General features: G+C 42.2%; 1 protein-coding gene across 1 annotated transcript in view; it reads left to right on the top strand.

The window, feature by feature from the left end:
- LOC149448215 (uncharacterized) overlaps nt 1-16,352 on the top strand; it is a gene marked incomplete at its 5' end in the record, with an annotated part of 115,670 nt that overhangs the window by 27,930 nt on the left and 71,388 nt on the right. Inside the window, one exon of the mRNA XM_089651738.1 lies at nt 4,964-5,048. Coding sequence (XP_089507864.1) covers nt 4,964-5,048 — 85 coding nt within the window. The remainder of the gene's footprint in view (nt 1-4,963; nt 5,049-16,352) is intronic.

Raw genomic sequence — 16,352 nt, 5'->3', positions numbered from 1 at the left:
CCATGAATGGTCCTGTAGTCTGCTTGGGACCTGTCACGTGTCCCAAAAGACTACAGGGAGGGAGGACACTTTCCGCTTCCGATCGCCTAGGTGATCGGACCGGAAGTGGGAGTGGGTACCTGTCAAATTCGGGTATCTGTCCCCCAGAGGTGCCAATCCTTAATGGGGAGTGGGGGAGCAGTCCTTAAAGCGGAACTTCCCCTTTTGGGTGGAGCTCCGTTTTGATGCATCCCCTAAAATACTAGTTTTAGACCAAACATTTAAATCCTCACCCTAAACATTATTCCTAAAATGCCACCATTACCGTATTCACACGGATAGCATATTGGACTTGTGCTAAACACTGCTACACTGAAACTCTCATCCCAGTTCTAAACACATTTTATCATTTAGGGTAGGTTCACACTATTGCAGCTCTGTGAGCCAGGTTTGCGCAGGCACGGCAGCCCGTTCACTTGAATAGGAAAAAGGTTCCTGCACCGTGTCTAAAATACAGCAGCAGGGAAATTCAATGGTGCTTTTGCTCCCGAAAAATGTACTGCATTTTTAGATGTGTGGGGGTGCCATTAAGGATGAATGGCAGCCCCACATGTCTTCAAAGAGCAGGGCGTTTTGGCTGCAGGTGGTTGTGTGTGCCGCACCCGCACCCCCCAACTACCCACAATAGTGTGAACCTAGCCTTAGAAGCTTTCTTATAGCTACAATCTTTCTTTTGAAGTTGTGAAAGCCTTTTTCATGGTTAATATTTTGAAACCTTTTCATAGTTAACATTGTCACAACATGATTGTAAAATGATTCACGTCTTCAGATGACCACATATTCTCTGGAAACCAAAACATTAACAGTAACTATGAAAGTTAAAGTGACATGCACAGGAATTTGAAAGTGTCTCTACAAAGGGCAATCCCTGACCCTCTTATGTTCACCTTACCTGCACTCCTTCTCGGATCCTTGTTACTGAGAATAGCTGGTACTTTTGGGTATGGGGAAGCAAGTGACCTGCTCTCCTGAGACAGGTCTAGGCCTGACAGCATATCACTATGCCCAAGCACTGTCATAGGACCAGGGTAGTGGTAATACCACTCCTCTGGGGAGCCAACATTGCTGATTTTAGCACTGGCTTCAGGAGTGTAAGGAGTTGTGGGCGGTGCAGACAAGTTGTTTATAATGGGTGATATGGACAAGGTGACAGCATTTGCTTCCGTTACTGTGGTAATGGTAACATATACATAAAGCTCAGAGGACTTCCATAGAGAAACCAGAAGGATAACATATGTAGCACTACCCCCTTAGGGATTGCTGATTAATTTGGGTCCCCCTATAGCCCTACACAGCCAGTCAGTTAGCATTTTCCACACAGCTTTCATCCACAGAAAGAAATCAGGCTTTGAGCGTTGGTTTTGTTGTTTTATTGAGGGGATTAAACTTGGATAGAGTTTATGATATATATGTATAGGATGCCCAAGGGAACCGAAATCTGACGACAACTTCCTGAATTATTTAGTTTCTCTCTGACACACAGTCTCTGTTGGAGTGCTAGCCAGCAGCTCCAGTTGTACTACTCCAGACTCTAGATCAGGGGTCTCCAAACTATGGCCCTCCAGGTGTTGAGGAACTGAAAGTCCCATGAGGTCTTGCAAGACTCTGACAGCCACAGGCAAGACTCCCAGAGGCAGAGGCATGATGGGACTTGTAGTACTGCAACAGCTGGAGGGCCATAGTTTGGAGACCCCTGCTCTAGATGAACTCCTCTCCACCCAGCAATCTGAAGGTTTTCTTCCTGAACAGGGGATTTGGCTCCTGTTCCCTTAAATAAGGTGCACAGTCGCTAGCAGAGGGCTAATCTGGTTTCCCACCAGAGTTCTCCTTCCACTCTCCACCCAGGGGGGGTGCAGGTGTACTCACTCAGATCCTCTCCTGTACCATTTGTGGAATGGCTGCTGCTCCCAGGCCTATCAGCTGGGCCACTGCTTCCCTGCCATACAGGTGGTCCTCTCAGGGGGCCAGTGAGTCCCAAGTTTTCACTGAACTGCAACTCAATTTATAACATTTGTATCATGTGTTTTTTCTGGATTTTTGCTTGACATTCTTTTTCTGTCATTTAAAATACAGCTATGATAAAAACTGTAGACTCTTAATTCTTTGTAAATGGGCAAACTTACAAAATCTACAGGGGATCAAATATATATTTTCCCCGCTGTATAAAGTGCATTCCCAAAGTAATCAGACCCCCTTTACTTTTTTGTTATATTTGTTATATTGAAGCCTGATTCTACAGTCATTATTCTACACTCAGTACCCCAGAATAACAAAGTGAAAACAGAATTTTAGAAATGTCTGTGAATTTATTAACAAGAAAAAACTGATATATCACACGTATTTAAGTATTCAGATCTATTACTCGGTACTTTGTTGAAACACCTTTGGCAAAATTACAAGCTCGAGTCTTTTTGGGACAAACCAAACAATACATTTATACTGCACTCAATGCTAAATGCGATTATAAAAATATCAAAAATCAAAACCTCACATTCCGCAGCTGAAGTTTAAAACATAAAATACAACTGTGCAATACATGATATATGAAAATAGTTGTGCTATGCCAAAACAAATAAATGAATAAAGTCCAAATGTAAATAGAGATCCCGCACAACTGCTGTGTGAATCCTTAGTAAAGACAAAGTCCTTGTATGCTATCAGAGTGAATCAGTGAAATATTGTAATGTCCATCAATTAATTGAATAGTGAGATCCAACAATGTGCACCAGTGAGCCCACCACTTCAAACATTCACAGTGTCATGTACCTGGTCAAAGGCCAGAGTGCTGAGAGGGCTTCCCTTGCGGCTGAGTGTAGAACACTCCTGGAGGTAGGAACAGGGAGTGCTCAGCCCAAAGAAGCATGGGATGCCAGCTGTAAGAGCCCAACAAGCTTGTGATGATGGTCACCAAAAGATATAGAACCGGTAGGAGCTGATGTTCTCCAAATGTGACAGGCGGAATGTGGCAGCAGGCAGATGTTTCCCAGATGTGGCAGGCGGAACTTGGCAGCAGGTAGCTGTTCCCCAGATGTGGCAGGCGGAACTTGGCAGCAGGCAGATTACAGGGTCAGCAGTCAGGCTGAAGGTCATGCACAGAGAATTGTCAGGAGCAAGAGGCAAGATCAGGAACAGGCAGAGGTCAATCATGGGTGGTCAAAAGGCATACCAAGAGCATATACTGGTAAGCAGGCAGCAGAGAAGTCAGTGAAGCAAGTGAAGAGGTCAGAGACGGGAGATGACACAAGACAGGTCAAAGGCAATCCAGAGTTGGCTCCACTAGTAATAAGACAGGGCACAGTAACACAGGGCGCTAATCATCAAGAAACTAGTGGTCAGAGCTGCTGTCCTTTTAAAGGAGAATAGGTACCATAATCTATTGCGCTCTGCATGTGCCACAATACATGCACACATGCCATTTCATACACTCACATGCGCCAATGTGAATGAGAGTGTGCAACCTGCGGCCATGTTGAGAATTGGCGATAGTGCCAGTCTTACTTTGACTAATCCTTGACACACAGCCTCTTACCAAATCGTTAGACCCCAAATTATAGGAGATCTAAACTAATCCCTTTGACAATGTCTGTTTGGATGAAACATATGTCAGGGTCGGGCGGAGCTTGTGCTGACCTCACCAGCTGACACCAGCTGCGTTTTACATTGTATCTTTGGAGATGTTTGTAAGTAGTTCTGTAACCGGATTTTAATAAAATATATTATCAGTACTACACTATCAGAGGTTTTTCTTTCTTGCTGAGCCTAATAGCAAAGCAGGAGGACCAGTGAAGGTGTCATCTGAGGTGCTGTTTACGTTCCAGAGTTGGATGATTCATAGTGCAAGACCCACGCAGCTTCACATTTTGTTAGACCTCCTATAATTTGAGGTCTAATAATTTGGTAAGTGGCTGTGTGTGTTTGAAGTGGTGGGCTCACTGGTGTACATTGTTGGATCTCACTATTCAATAGATGGTCATTACACTAATTCACTTGGATAGCATATGAGGACTTTACTAAGGATTCACACAGTACTTGTGTGGGATCTCTTTTTACTTTAGGACTTTATTAATTTATTTGTCTTGATGCAGCACAAATTTTTTTGTACATCATATGATGAGACATGCTTTGCGCACCTGGATTGAGGGATTTTCTGCCATTCTTCTTTGCAAATCTTCTCAAGCTTAGTTAGGTTGGATAGGGACCTTCAGTGGACAGTCAATTTCCAATCTCTCCAGAGATGTTCAATAAGATTCAAGTCAGGGCTCTGGCTGGGCCACTCTAGGACATTGACAGAGTTTTCCTTAAGCCACTCCTGTGTTGTCTTGGCTGTGTGCTTAGGATCATTGTCATGTTGGAAGGTGAACCTTCAACCCAGTCTGAAGTCCTGAGTGCTGTGGAACAGGTTTTCAGTGAGGATACATCTGTACTTTGATCCATTCAGCTTTCCCTCAACCCTTACCAGTCTCTCAGTCCCTGCTGCTGAAAAACACCCCCACAGAATGATGTTGTCACTACCATACTTCACTGTTGGGATGATATTGGGCAGGTGATGAGTGGTGCCTGGTTTCCTCCAGACATAATATTCAGAACTGAGGCCAAACAGTTCAATCTTGGTTTCATCAGACCAGAGAATCTTGTTCCTCAAAATCTGAGAGGCCTTTAGTTTTTTTGTTTTGCAAACTCCAAGTGGACATTAATGTGTTTTGCACTTATGGAGGCCACTGTGCTCTTGGGAACAGAGAGAGCAGAATTTTTGTTGCCTTCCCCAGATCTGTGCCTTGCAACAATTCTTTCTCTGAGCTCTGCAGGCAGTTCCTTTGACCTCATGGCTTTTGTTCTGATACAGTAAGCATTTTTAGATTTGAGGCCTTTTATAGAGAGGTGTGTGCCTTTCAAAATCATGTCCAATCTATTTAACATACCACAGGTGGACTCCAATCAAGGAGAAGAAACCTCTTAGCAACGATCAAGAAAAATGGGAGGCACCTGAATTTCAAGTGTTGTTGCAAAAGGTCAGAATACTTATGCCAATATGTTATTTCAGTTTTTCCTTTTTCATACATTTGCAACATTTCTAAAATTCTGCTTTCACTTCATCATTATGAGGTACTGAGTGTGGATTATGAGAAAAAATGATCTTAAACAACTGTAGTTGCAGAAAAGAAAATCATTCTATTCCCCCATCAACACAGTCAGTGTTGATGGGGGAAATCTGTCCCATGGAGCTATTATGTTCTCCTGGTGGAGGGGCACAGGGGGCAGCCGTCCTCATTGGATAAACTTAGTGATTACTGCTGGTGTCTATAATAGCCACTAACAATAATCGCATGTAAAATATGATGTGTTGTACCTAAGTCATACTATAATTGACTTACAATCAGCTTGCCCAAAGATGGTTTGAATCTCGGCTAGTCCTTGCTGAACCAGCCAAGATTCAAACCATCTACAGCGAGCTTAAGGCCCCTTTCACATTGGTGTTCCAATCAGGTCTGCCTGTCAGTTTTTCATGTAGACCTGATTGGAGGGTCCATTCATCCCTATGAACAGGTGGGTGCAAACGGAGTTGTGTACATTTACGCCCACATACCTTTGGGTCCAATCCAGTCCACTAAAAAAAAGTAAGACGATACATCCTCTTCTGCTTAGGCAGATCGGATCAGAGAATAGTTGGGTGTAAATAAATAGTGGAGTTTGTTTACTACTGGCCACCCATAGAGCAGAGTGGACACCGATGTGTCATTCAACCGCTCTGCTCTGATCAGCTGACAGATCCCCTGCTGACTGGAACAGAATCTGCCTCATGTGAAAGGGGCCTAAATGAATAAAAGATGACCATTGTAAGCAACCCTGTCAGCGGTAAAAGGTTTGTCTAAACTTTGTAACACTTTTGCTGGACAGCTTGGTCTGCTAAATGAAATTAAGAAAATAAGAGACTTACTGGCCAGATCAGAAGTAATAAAACTATATTACAGGGGAGGCTCAGAAAAACAAAAACAGCTATGTTAATGATATTTGCAGATTGCAACATACAGTATACTGTATATTTTTTTTTACCTTGCCTATAGATCCACTTTAATACTTGTTTACATGGATTGCGAAGGGGTGTCAAAAACGGCAGTTGAACCCTTTTTTTTACAGCCCACCTAAAAATCTAACACAGCAGTCAGAGAGGTTGGTACACATCCCACAGCTGTGGTGCTTTGCTTCACACCCATGGCAAATGAGTGAGAAAGGCAAGATTCAAGCTATTATGGATGCCCACTGGCCACTGGTTCTCTTTAATGGCAGAAATGATTTTTCTATGATGCACTTGAGAGTCTTAGTTCTTGGACCTAAAATGAAAATCAACATTTCCAAATAAAGCAATTCAGTCCACATTTACACATGTGAACAAAATTTACCAGAACCAGTGTAATAAAATGGTTCTGATTATGAGATCTTAGGCTTTCTTGCTACATTAATTTTCTATTTCAGGAAAATAACATTCTTTGCTAGTACAGACAAATTCCTGTTGCTTCAGATATAAATTTAGTGTCTTTATAACATTTTTGTGTACTGAACCGAAATACTGAGCAATGTTATCTGCCTTCCCAGTTATCTTCTGTAAACTACAGAACAACTTCACACTATGTATCGGAGATGAAGAGGTGTTTCTATTTCAGATCAGGATAGCATGACAACCTTGCTCCTTCATAGATACAATACAGTTAGTCAGTGTTGTCTCTCTAGGACAGGTAATGTGTTACTGGCAAGGTCACCAGGTGAAAATAAAGTAGAACAAGGCTAAAAAAGAAGAAAACTAATGCAGCCATTGCATCTAAAGACCATTGAGTTACAATATATAACATTTATGTTTTTGCTTTAGCTTTCATCTAACTGCAAAACTATTTTTGTTTTATATAGACTGGAGAGAGATTAGAACACATCAGTTTTTATTGCTGTCTGTATTCTTGTTAGGGAGGTTCACACTTTCTTTTTCGCCTGTTATCACCGATAATGAAAGAGAAAGAAAATCTCAAATTTAGGGTTGTTGTCAGAACAGCTATAGAGAGAAAATCTTCCAATGGGGACACTAGTGAACCCCGTGACAACCATACATATCCTCACTTTTAGGGATTTCCTGTCATGTCCTGTTTTCACCATAAAACAGGAAGAGAAGGGAAATCTCCCCAGTGGAACACAGAGGGCAAAAATATACTGACAGGGGTTATATTGTCCCATACTATATCCAAAATGAAAAAAATGCCTTTAGTTCTGAGTCCCATGCTGGATATGTGAATGTACATTGATGTATTATTTTATTAAAAACAGAGTGGACTAAGGCTCTGTGGCTCACAAGACTATATACTGGCTCACATATCTGTTTGCAGACCACCCCACACAGATATTCTGCTGCAGGATGGCTGCTTTGGGATGGATCATGTATCTAATATGGCTCTTCTGGGTAGGGGGGCGCATGCCTGCATGCCGGCTGCCCTGGCTGTGCTGTCATTCCTTACAGCACAAGCCAATAAGCAGGTCCTGGCTAGTGATGTATGGCCAAAACATACCAATCGGTGAAGTGGATGACAGGTCAGAGCTCTGTGTTTGTAAACAACACAGAGCTCTGTCCTAAATGTGTCCATGTGCCATTTTTAGTTTCCCTTCAAACCAGGGGTTAAAAAATGGTACATCCTTTAGTAAAACAGCACACAGTAAATACTTAGCACATTGTTAGGCACACAGTTATCCCTTTGATTGACCCTAGATGTTAAAGCGGAGCTCCAGTCTCCTGTGAAAAAAAATAAAAGTATTTAAAAGACTTTTAAAAAACAGTCACCTGTTCCTCGATCCAGCGGTTTGCTCACCGCAACCGGGTTCACCGGCTGTCCTCTGTCCCTGGCATCTTAAGTGTGGGCGACCAACTGTGACAGCTTGTAGCTTCATAGCCTGGTGCCCACTGTGCATGCACGAGTAGCGTTGCACATTGTGAATGGTCCCAAAGTCTTCTGGGACCGGTCACATTTCCCAGAAGGAGGGAGGGGGAGGACAACTTCCTAGGTGGTTGAAGCGGAATAGGGAGCGGGTACCTGTCAAAATTGGGTACTCGCTCCCCAAAGGTGCCAATTCCTAACAGGGATCGGAGGATGAGTCATTAAAGCAGAATTTCCTCTTTTGGATGGAGCTCCGCTTTAACCCTTTCCCAGCCAGTGTCATTAGTACAGTTTCAGTGTATATTTTTAGCACTGATAACTGTATTAGGATCACTGGAGATGTCAGTGGCAGTCAGTCATTTCCCACAAAGTGTCAGTTAGTGTCAGATTGCCCACCATACTATCACAGCCTCTCTATAAGTCGCTGATCGCCTGCATTACTAGTATGAAAAAAAAAAAAATTCCAGTATGTATACCATAGTTTGTAATCTCTAACTTTCATGCAAACCAATCAATATACACTTCTTAGGATTTTTTTTTACTAAAGACGTAGCAGAATGTTGACCAAAGTTTATGAGAAACTGTATTTTTAAATTTTTTTATTTGATATGTTTTATAGCAAAAAGTAAAAAAAAATGTTTTCTTTTTTCAAAATGTTGGGTCTTATTTTCATTTCAGTTATATTGCAAAAAATAAAAAACCCAGTGGTGATCAAATACCACCAAAATAAAGCTCTATTTGTGTGAAAACAATTTATATAAATGTTGCTTGCGTACAGCATTGCATGACCATGAAATTGTCAGTTAAAGTAGCGCAGTGCCTAACTGCAAAAAAAATTGCCTGGTCATGAAGGTGGTAAAATCTTCCAGAGCTCAAGTTGAAATGCCCCCAGGTACACCCAGGATAGAAGCTTCACCTGGAGCTTTCATTAGTATACGCTGAAATAAAAACTACATATTTATCAGACAATAAAGACACCATAGTAACACAGGTATCAACAAGCACCTAGGCAAAATACTTTCTATTCTATGGGATTACACAATGAAATCATTATTTTAATCACTCAGCTTAGGCTAAAAAGTGATCCTGGCATATAATGAGTAACAGCCAACATATGTGATTGTAAATAGAAACACTGATAGCAGTGACAATAGTTATAATTTGGCATCATTGCATAATTGTCTGTAGCAGAACTGGGCCACGGGATAAATAGAGGAGATGGCTGCCTCAGGGGCTTCACTGTGAATGAAGGAGAAAACCAAAAAAGGGCTGAACTTGCAACCTAAGTGGTTAAGATCATCAATTATAGTAGTTGCTCTTTAGCCATCAAATCATGTAAAAACCTGCAGAACATAGCCTGTTTTAATATCCAATTTAGTGTCATCTGCAGGCAGTTTTCATTCACAGATCAGATGTTTTGCTCTGCACAGACTTATGTGTGGTGTAAAATACATTACGACTACATTCACATCATGGTATGAGGTATGGCGGTGATCAGGATGCTGGTATGGCGGTGATTAAGACATTGGTATGGTGTATGGCCATGTTATTGTGTGAACTGGGACAGGTGACAAGGCTGGCTGTGTTGTTTATTATAGACTACAGTGTCCCTGATTACTGGGTCATGGCCCATTGTAGTCTATAATAAATAATACAGCCAGCCCTGTCACCTGTCCCAGTTCACACAGTAACATGGCAATACACAACACCAATATCTTAATCACCGTCATACCAGCATCCTGATCACCGCCATACCTCATACCAGTGCCCTGATCACCGCCATATGTCATACCAGTGCCCTGATCACCGCCATATGTCATACCAGCATCCTGATCACTGTCATATGCCATACCAGCTTCCTGATCACTGCCACATGTCATATTAACGCCTTTCTCATCTTCATACCTCATACCAGCACCCTAATCCCAGCCATATACCATACCAGCATTCTGATCACCCCATATGCCATACCAGCATCCTGATCACTGCCACATGTCATATTAATGCCTTTATCATCTTCATACCTCATACCAGCGCCCTAATCCCTGCCATACCCCATACCAGCATTCTGATCACCCCATATGCCATACCAGCGTCCTGATCACTGCCATACCCCATACTAGTGTCTTGATCATCACCATACTCCATACTAGTTTCCTGATCAGCACCATACTCTATATCAGCTTCCTGGTCACCGCCATACCCCATACCAGCGTTCTGATCACCACCATACCAGTGTCCTGATTACCGCCATACCCCACACCAGTGTCCTGATCACCCCATACTAAAGTCCTGATCACTTCCATGCTAGAGTCCTGATCACTGCGATACCTCATACCAGCATCCTAATCACTGCCATACGTCATACCAGCATACGGCATTTTAGAGTCTCAATTGATCAATTTTCAAATATACACTGCTCAAAAAAATTAAAGGAACACTTTTTAATCAGAGTATAGCATCAAGTCAACGAAACTCCTGGGATATTGATCTGGTCAGTAGAGGGGGTTGTTAATCAGTTTCAGCTGCTTTGGTGTTAATGAAATTAACAACAGTTGCACTAGATGGGCAACAATGAGATGACTCCCAAAACAGGAATGGTTTTACAGGTGGAGGCCACTGACATTTTTTTCCCTACTCGTCTTTTCTGTTTTAAACTAGTTTTGCATTTGGCTAGGGTCAGTGTCACTACAGGTAGCATAAGGGGACACCTGGACCCTACCGAGGTTGCAGAGGCAGTCCAACTCTTCCAGGATGGCACATCAATAAGTGCCAGTGCCAGAAGGTTTGCTGTGTCTCCCAGCAGTCTCAAGGGCAGGGAAGAGATTCCAGGAGACAGGCAGTTACTCTAAGAGAGCTGGACAGGGCCATAGAAGGTCCTTAACCCATCAGCAGGACCGGTATTTGCTCCTTTGTGCAAGGAGGACCAGGATGAGCACTGCCAGAGCCCTACAAAATGACCTCCAGCAGGTCACTGATGTGAATGTCTCTGACCAAACAATCAGGAACAGATTTTATGAGGGTGGCCTGAGGGCCCAACGTCTTCTAGTGGGTGGCCAAGTTGCGCCTCAGACTATTCAGGAGCTCAGTGATGCCTTCGTCCAGATCTAGGAGGAATTCCCCCAGGACACCATCCGTCGTCTTATTAGGAGCATGCCCAGACGTTGTCAGGCATGCATACAAGCACAAGGGGGCCATACAAACTACAGCGTACCATTTTGAGTTACTGCAATGAAATTTCAGCAAAATGGACGAGCCTGCTGCATCATTTTGTCAGGGTGTCTTTGAATTAAGTCCTCTGTAGGTTGATAATTTTCATTTCTATCAAACGGTGGGGCATCCTTACGTTCACATTACCCAGTCCATCAGTATAGATATCCAGCATGATATTTTTTCCCATTGAGTTCTGATGTGTTTTCAAAGTGTTCCATTAATTTTTTGAGCAGTGTATATCCTATAGTTTGTAGACTCTAGGTTTTGCACAGACTAAATAATACAGACTGTTTTTGGCTATTTTTACTTCCAAAATGTAACACAATAAATTTTGGCTTAAATTTATGAAGAAAGATTATTGATTTGCAAAATTTTATTACAAAAAGTAAGCAAAAATGATTTTTTTCAAATTTTTCGGTATTTTTTCATTTATATAGCAAAAAATAACAAAACTTAGTGGTGATCAAATACCACCAAAAGAAAGCTCTATTTGTCTAAACAAAATAGTAAACATGTCATATGGGTACAGTGTTGCTCAACCGCGCAGTTGTCATTCAAAGTGTGATTGTACTGAAAGCTGAAAATTGGCCTGGACTGGAAGGGATGAAAATGTCCAGACATGAAGTAGATATATATTTTATACAGGCTGTCAACAAATGGTTATACCAAGATCGTGGCTGCAGCACAAATATTATCTGATATAGAAAAGCACAACAGCCCCTATTTTATTCTCCAGGTTTTCTGATTTCATAAAATATGTAAAATTTGGAGAGATCTGTTTATTCTCTTTTTCCTAATTTTAAATATGCCTGTTACGCCATGAGCGTATGGTGAGTTTGGAAGCTGGACGGGCTCGGACAGACTCAGACAGGGGGGCGGACATGCAATAATGTCATGACGCCACTTGGAGCCTTTTATGAATTAGAAAGGATATGCTGTTCCTGAGGATATGTTGATCCAGGTAGCGGTTAATGTCCATTATTGAAAGCAGCCAATAATAAAACATATGGCTGCAGGCTGGGTTTGGATAGGCTTGGAAGAGGGGGGGTTTGGATTTACATCATGGTGCAGTTTGCAGTCTTTTATGAATGAGAAAGGAGGACAAGAGGAGGAACATTGAGAGCCACTGGGATGGGTCATGGAAGGAGTCAGGCTGTTATACTGGACTGGAAAGGAGAAGAGGATCAAACCAGAGTCACCAAGCTGGAGAGGACGTCTGACTGAGCCTGTTCTGTGTGAGATGGGGAAACAGCTCTCATTGTTTGAAAAACTGCTTGTGTGGAGTAAATTAAATGTTTTGACTGACATTCTGTAGTTTAGCCACAAGATGTCACTGTTTTTCTAACACAGCCTCAGACTGCATAGATATTTCTATATTCATGAAGAGGTGGAGTTTTTTCAGAGAGAGAGAGAGAGAGAGAGAGAGAGAGAGAGAGAGAGAGAGAGAGAGAGAGAGAGAGAGAGAGCAGCCATATTTTTAGAGCATGGTGAATAAGGGGCCCTGTGAGCTGAGAATCTGATGACATCCAGGTGTGAAAGCATCCCTCCGTAACCAGAGCTGCAGCTAAGTGAAGCTGATGAGATTGCTGCCAGAAAGCTGATGAGATTGCTGCCAGGAATGCTGATGAGATTGCTGCCAGGAATGCTGATGAGATTGCTGCCAGGAATGCTGATGAGAGCAGAGGAACTAAGCAACATATACGGCGAGACCACATGCTTGTTGGAGAGACATTTGTTCTGTTCAGAGTCACCAGCGGATGCAAAGCAGACCCGGGTCGGTAAGATCATGCACGCACCTCATTTCAGTGTTGGCGCCTTGAGACTGAGTCCAGGCCTATAGTTAGTTAGTTAGGGTCTCTGTTTGTGTCAGGCCACAAGTGTTGTTACTGATCATTGGAAGGACTCCACAACTTAAAGTGACATTTCACATTGGAGAGCTGATAAAATCCTACAAACTCAAGCCAGACTGGCATTTTGCTCAGAAGGAATACTCAGGCACGTGCTACAGGACCAGTTATGGGAGAGGGAATACTGTAGATTTATGTAAGATTGTAAGCTGTTGTGCTGCACCGCAGGCTAGCCCATACCATACACCCATACACTGATTCCTGCTCTTTTAGGGTAATAACAGGTAAGGTGTGGCAGCTTAGTTGTGCCCGCCAGTAGGTAAATTACTACACTTTTTACCTTCATCCATCAGAAGGCGCCGTGCTGTGCAGCACAAGGGTCTCAGCCTTTGGGCTGGGTGTATGTAAATTTATTGTATGTTTCCAGCATTTGTGGTTGTGTTTATTTGCCACATCTAAGTAAAATTCTGTTGTGGCAAAAGCTGGTGTTGGGGTTGCTTTCCTTGTTCGTGACTTCACTGTATCCTGGGGAGCCCAACCCGGTACATGGCTTACACCTGCACAGTGCACAGAGGAGGTCAATGACATTGCCTTCAGCCAGCCCACAGTTTGAGGGGGACTACTGATGTAAAGGGAGAGTAAATGCACTTATGTAATGGAGAAAATGATATAAAGGTTCCCCCCTTATATCAGTAACCTCCCCTTACCTTAGGGTATTCACTCTGCAGAAGGTGGTCTGTGGCAATCAGAATCCCGCCCATATCAGAATTACAGGCTTTCCCCCTTAAATCAGTGTCCTTGGAGTTCGCCTTTACATCAGAGTCTACAGGATTCCCTCTTGCAGCGCAAAGGGTAACTCTGCAGACCCTGATGTCAAGGGGAACTATGATGTAAAGGGCAATTCTGCAGACCCTGATATATGTGGGAACTCTGATATAAAGGAGAACACTATGGACTATGATGTAAGGGGGGCTTTGGTGACCAGAGAAAACTTTATATCAGAGTTCCCCATTACACCATGGTCTGCAGCATTGCCCTACATCAGGGTCTGCAGAATTCTCTCTTGCACTGTAAGAGAGAATCCTGCAGACTCTGATGTAAGGGAGAACTCTGTGAACTCTTGTGTAAGGGGTCCTTGGTGACTAGAGACCCCCTTACATCAGAGTTCCCCTTTACATCACAGTCTGCAGTGTTTACCCTTCACATCAGGGTCTTAAATTGTAAAGGGGAACCCTGCAGACTCTGATCTAAGGGGAACTCTATGGACTCTGATGTAAGGGAGACCTTTGTGGACTGTGATGTAAAGGGGAACTCTGGACTCTGATGCAAGGAGGAACTCTGTTCACTCTTGTGTAAGGGGGCTCTGGTGACCAGAGACCTCCTTACAACAGAATTTCCCTTTACATCAAAGTCTACAGAATTCCCCTTTAAACCAGAGTCTGTAGCATTCCCATTTACATCACAGTCCACAGTCCACAGTGTTCCCTTTTACATCAGGGTCCACAAAGTCCCTGCACTGTAAAGGGGAACCCTGCAGACTCTGATGTAAGGGGGAACTCTGTGCTTGGTTATATTAACCTGACCTTCATGTAAAATGAGAAATATGTTTTTTGCCTTTTGTTATACCCTAAGCACAATGTTAATCAGACAAGCTACTTGTTTGTAGCTTAAATATTGATAATTGCACTGAAAATGATCATTTTGGCAAATTTTTTAACTGTCAGTAAAATTTTTGGCTTTTTCGGTATATTTTTGTGTCCTGTCAGTTTCACTTTGAAGGTTGGAAACCCTGACTGGGCGACATGGTAATTCTGAAATTGTTGGGTTTTACTGCCACCTATAGGAGGTTTGGACAACAGTAAACAGAAAAAACATCCATTATATAACCCTTCCCCTAACCATCATGCTGCAGTATTGTAAACAAGCAATAAACAGAGAGGGACAGGACCCGTGTAATGCAAATGAGCTCAGCGTATGAAGTGTTTAAAGTATTCAGTGTGAACAAACTTGACAGGTATTGTCCCCATTCCTAACCACATAGGCAAATGGGCAGGGAATGGAGTGGTTACATTATTAACTAAATATGGCAAAATTGCCATATTTGGGCAATACCTTGGCTGTATTTGGCAATGATGTTACCACTAGCTGATATAAAGCGATTTATGAGGAACTTTGATTTTTATTTTTATTTAATAAAGAACTTGCTGAACATTTGGGTTTCTTTATTTCTAGGTGACTTTTTGTGAAAACAGGAGGGCGGTGTCTGGGGTATTTTCAAAATTCCAAAAGGCCCCCACCCCCAGACTCCCATAATCACCAATAAGGGTTGTGGGGAAGATGCTCTTGTCTTCATGAATGTGGGGACAAGGATTTTTTCCAGGGAGAGCCCCATGTTGAGGGCATGTGCTCGCAGAAAGAGTCTTCATAAGCAAGGTCACAGCAAAGGCTGTGCCTTGACTCTGGATCTGGAGAACATTCTGCTGCTAACTAATACAGTATACAAAGGTCTAGAAAGCACCTCAATTCTTGTTCAAAGCTAGTCCCACAATCTTCCAGTTCAACAGGGTCCAGGAACATAAAAACTATTGATAATTACCGCGCTCTAATACTACCGTGCCAATACTATATACTTAAAAGTACCATTAATATATACTGTGAAAATATCAACTTATTTTAATTTTCAAATAGTTTTTATTAACTTTTAAACATACATATAAATATTCATCATAAAATAATACAGTTCACATTAGATTGAAGTAGCAAGTAGAAGTATGTAAAAATTGAGGATATGTTTCCCCACCATTTGGCCGGGGAATATGTGAGTGTGATTTCGTCTAGTTATAAGCATATATATATTAATGTGAACCATAATTGTTTTGAAGTATATTAAGAATGGGAACAAAGTGGGAAAAAGGAAAGGAAGGTGAGGGGGGGGGGGGGAAGTACCAGTCAAAACGTTAGTTGTATGGTGGTAATATTTTTAGATATATATCATTTAATGGAACAGTTAGGGTCCTGGAGCCAACGAGACCATTGAAATTGGAATTTATGATATGTGAGGTTTTGGATTGCTGTTCTCTTTTCCATTTCACATTGGAAATTTAAATCAGAAATAAGAGTCGAGATGGAAGGAGTTTTGTTGGATTTCCATAATCTAGTAATGTTAATTTTAGCAGCTGCTAGTGTATGGATGATAACAGTTTGCGAGTTTGGAGGAAATTTGTCTATTCCTATATGCAAAAGAGTTAAGCTGGATTTGGGGGTGTGTAGGATTTTGAAATTGAAGAAATTAATTGAAACACTTTATTCCAATATGACCTAAGAGATTTACAATTCCATAGTA

Source organism: Staurois parvus, unplaced genomic scaffold (assembly GCF_062004578.1).
Source record: "Staurois parvus isolate SC_StPar_1 unplaced genomic scaffold, SC_StPar_1.0 ptg000662l, whole genome shotgun sequence".
Taxonomy (NCBI): Eukaryota; Metazoa; Chordata; class Amphibia; order Anura; family Ranidae; genus Staurois; species Staurois parvus.
The sequence above is the reverse complement of the archived record's forward strand: the minus strand, read 5'-3'. Positions and strand labels throughout refer to the sequence as shown.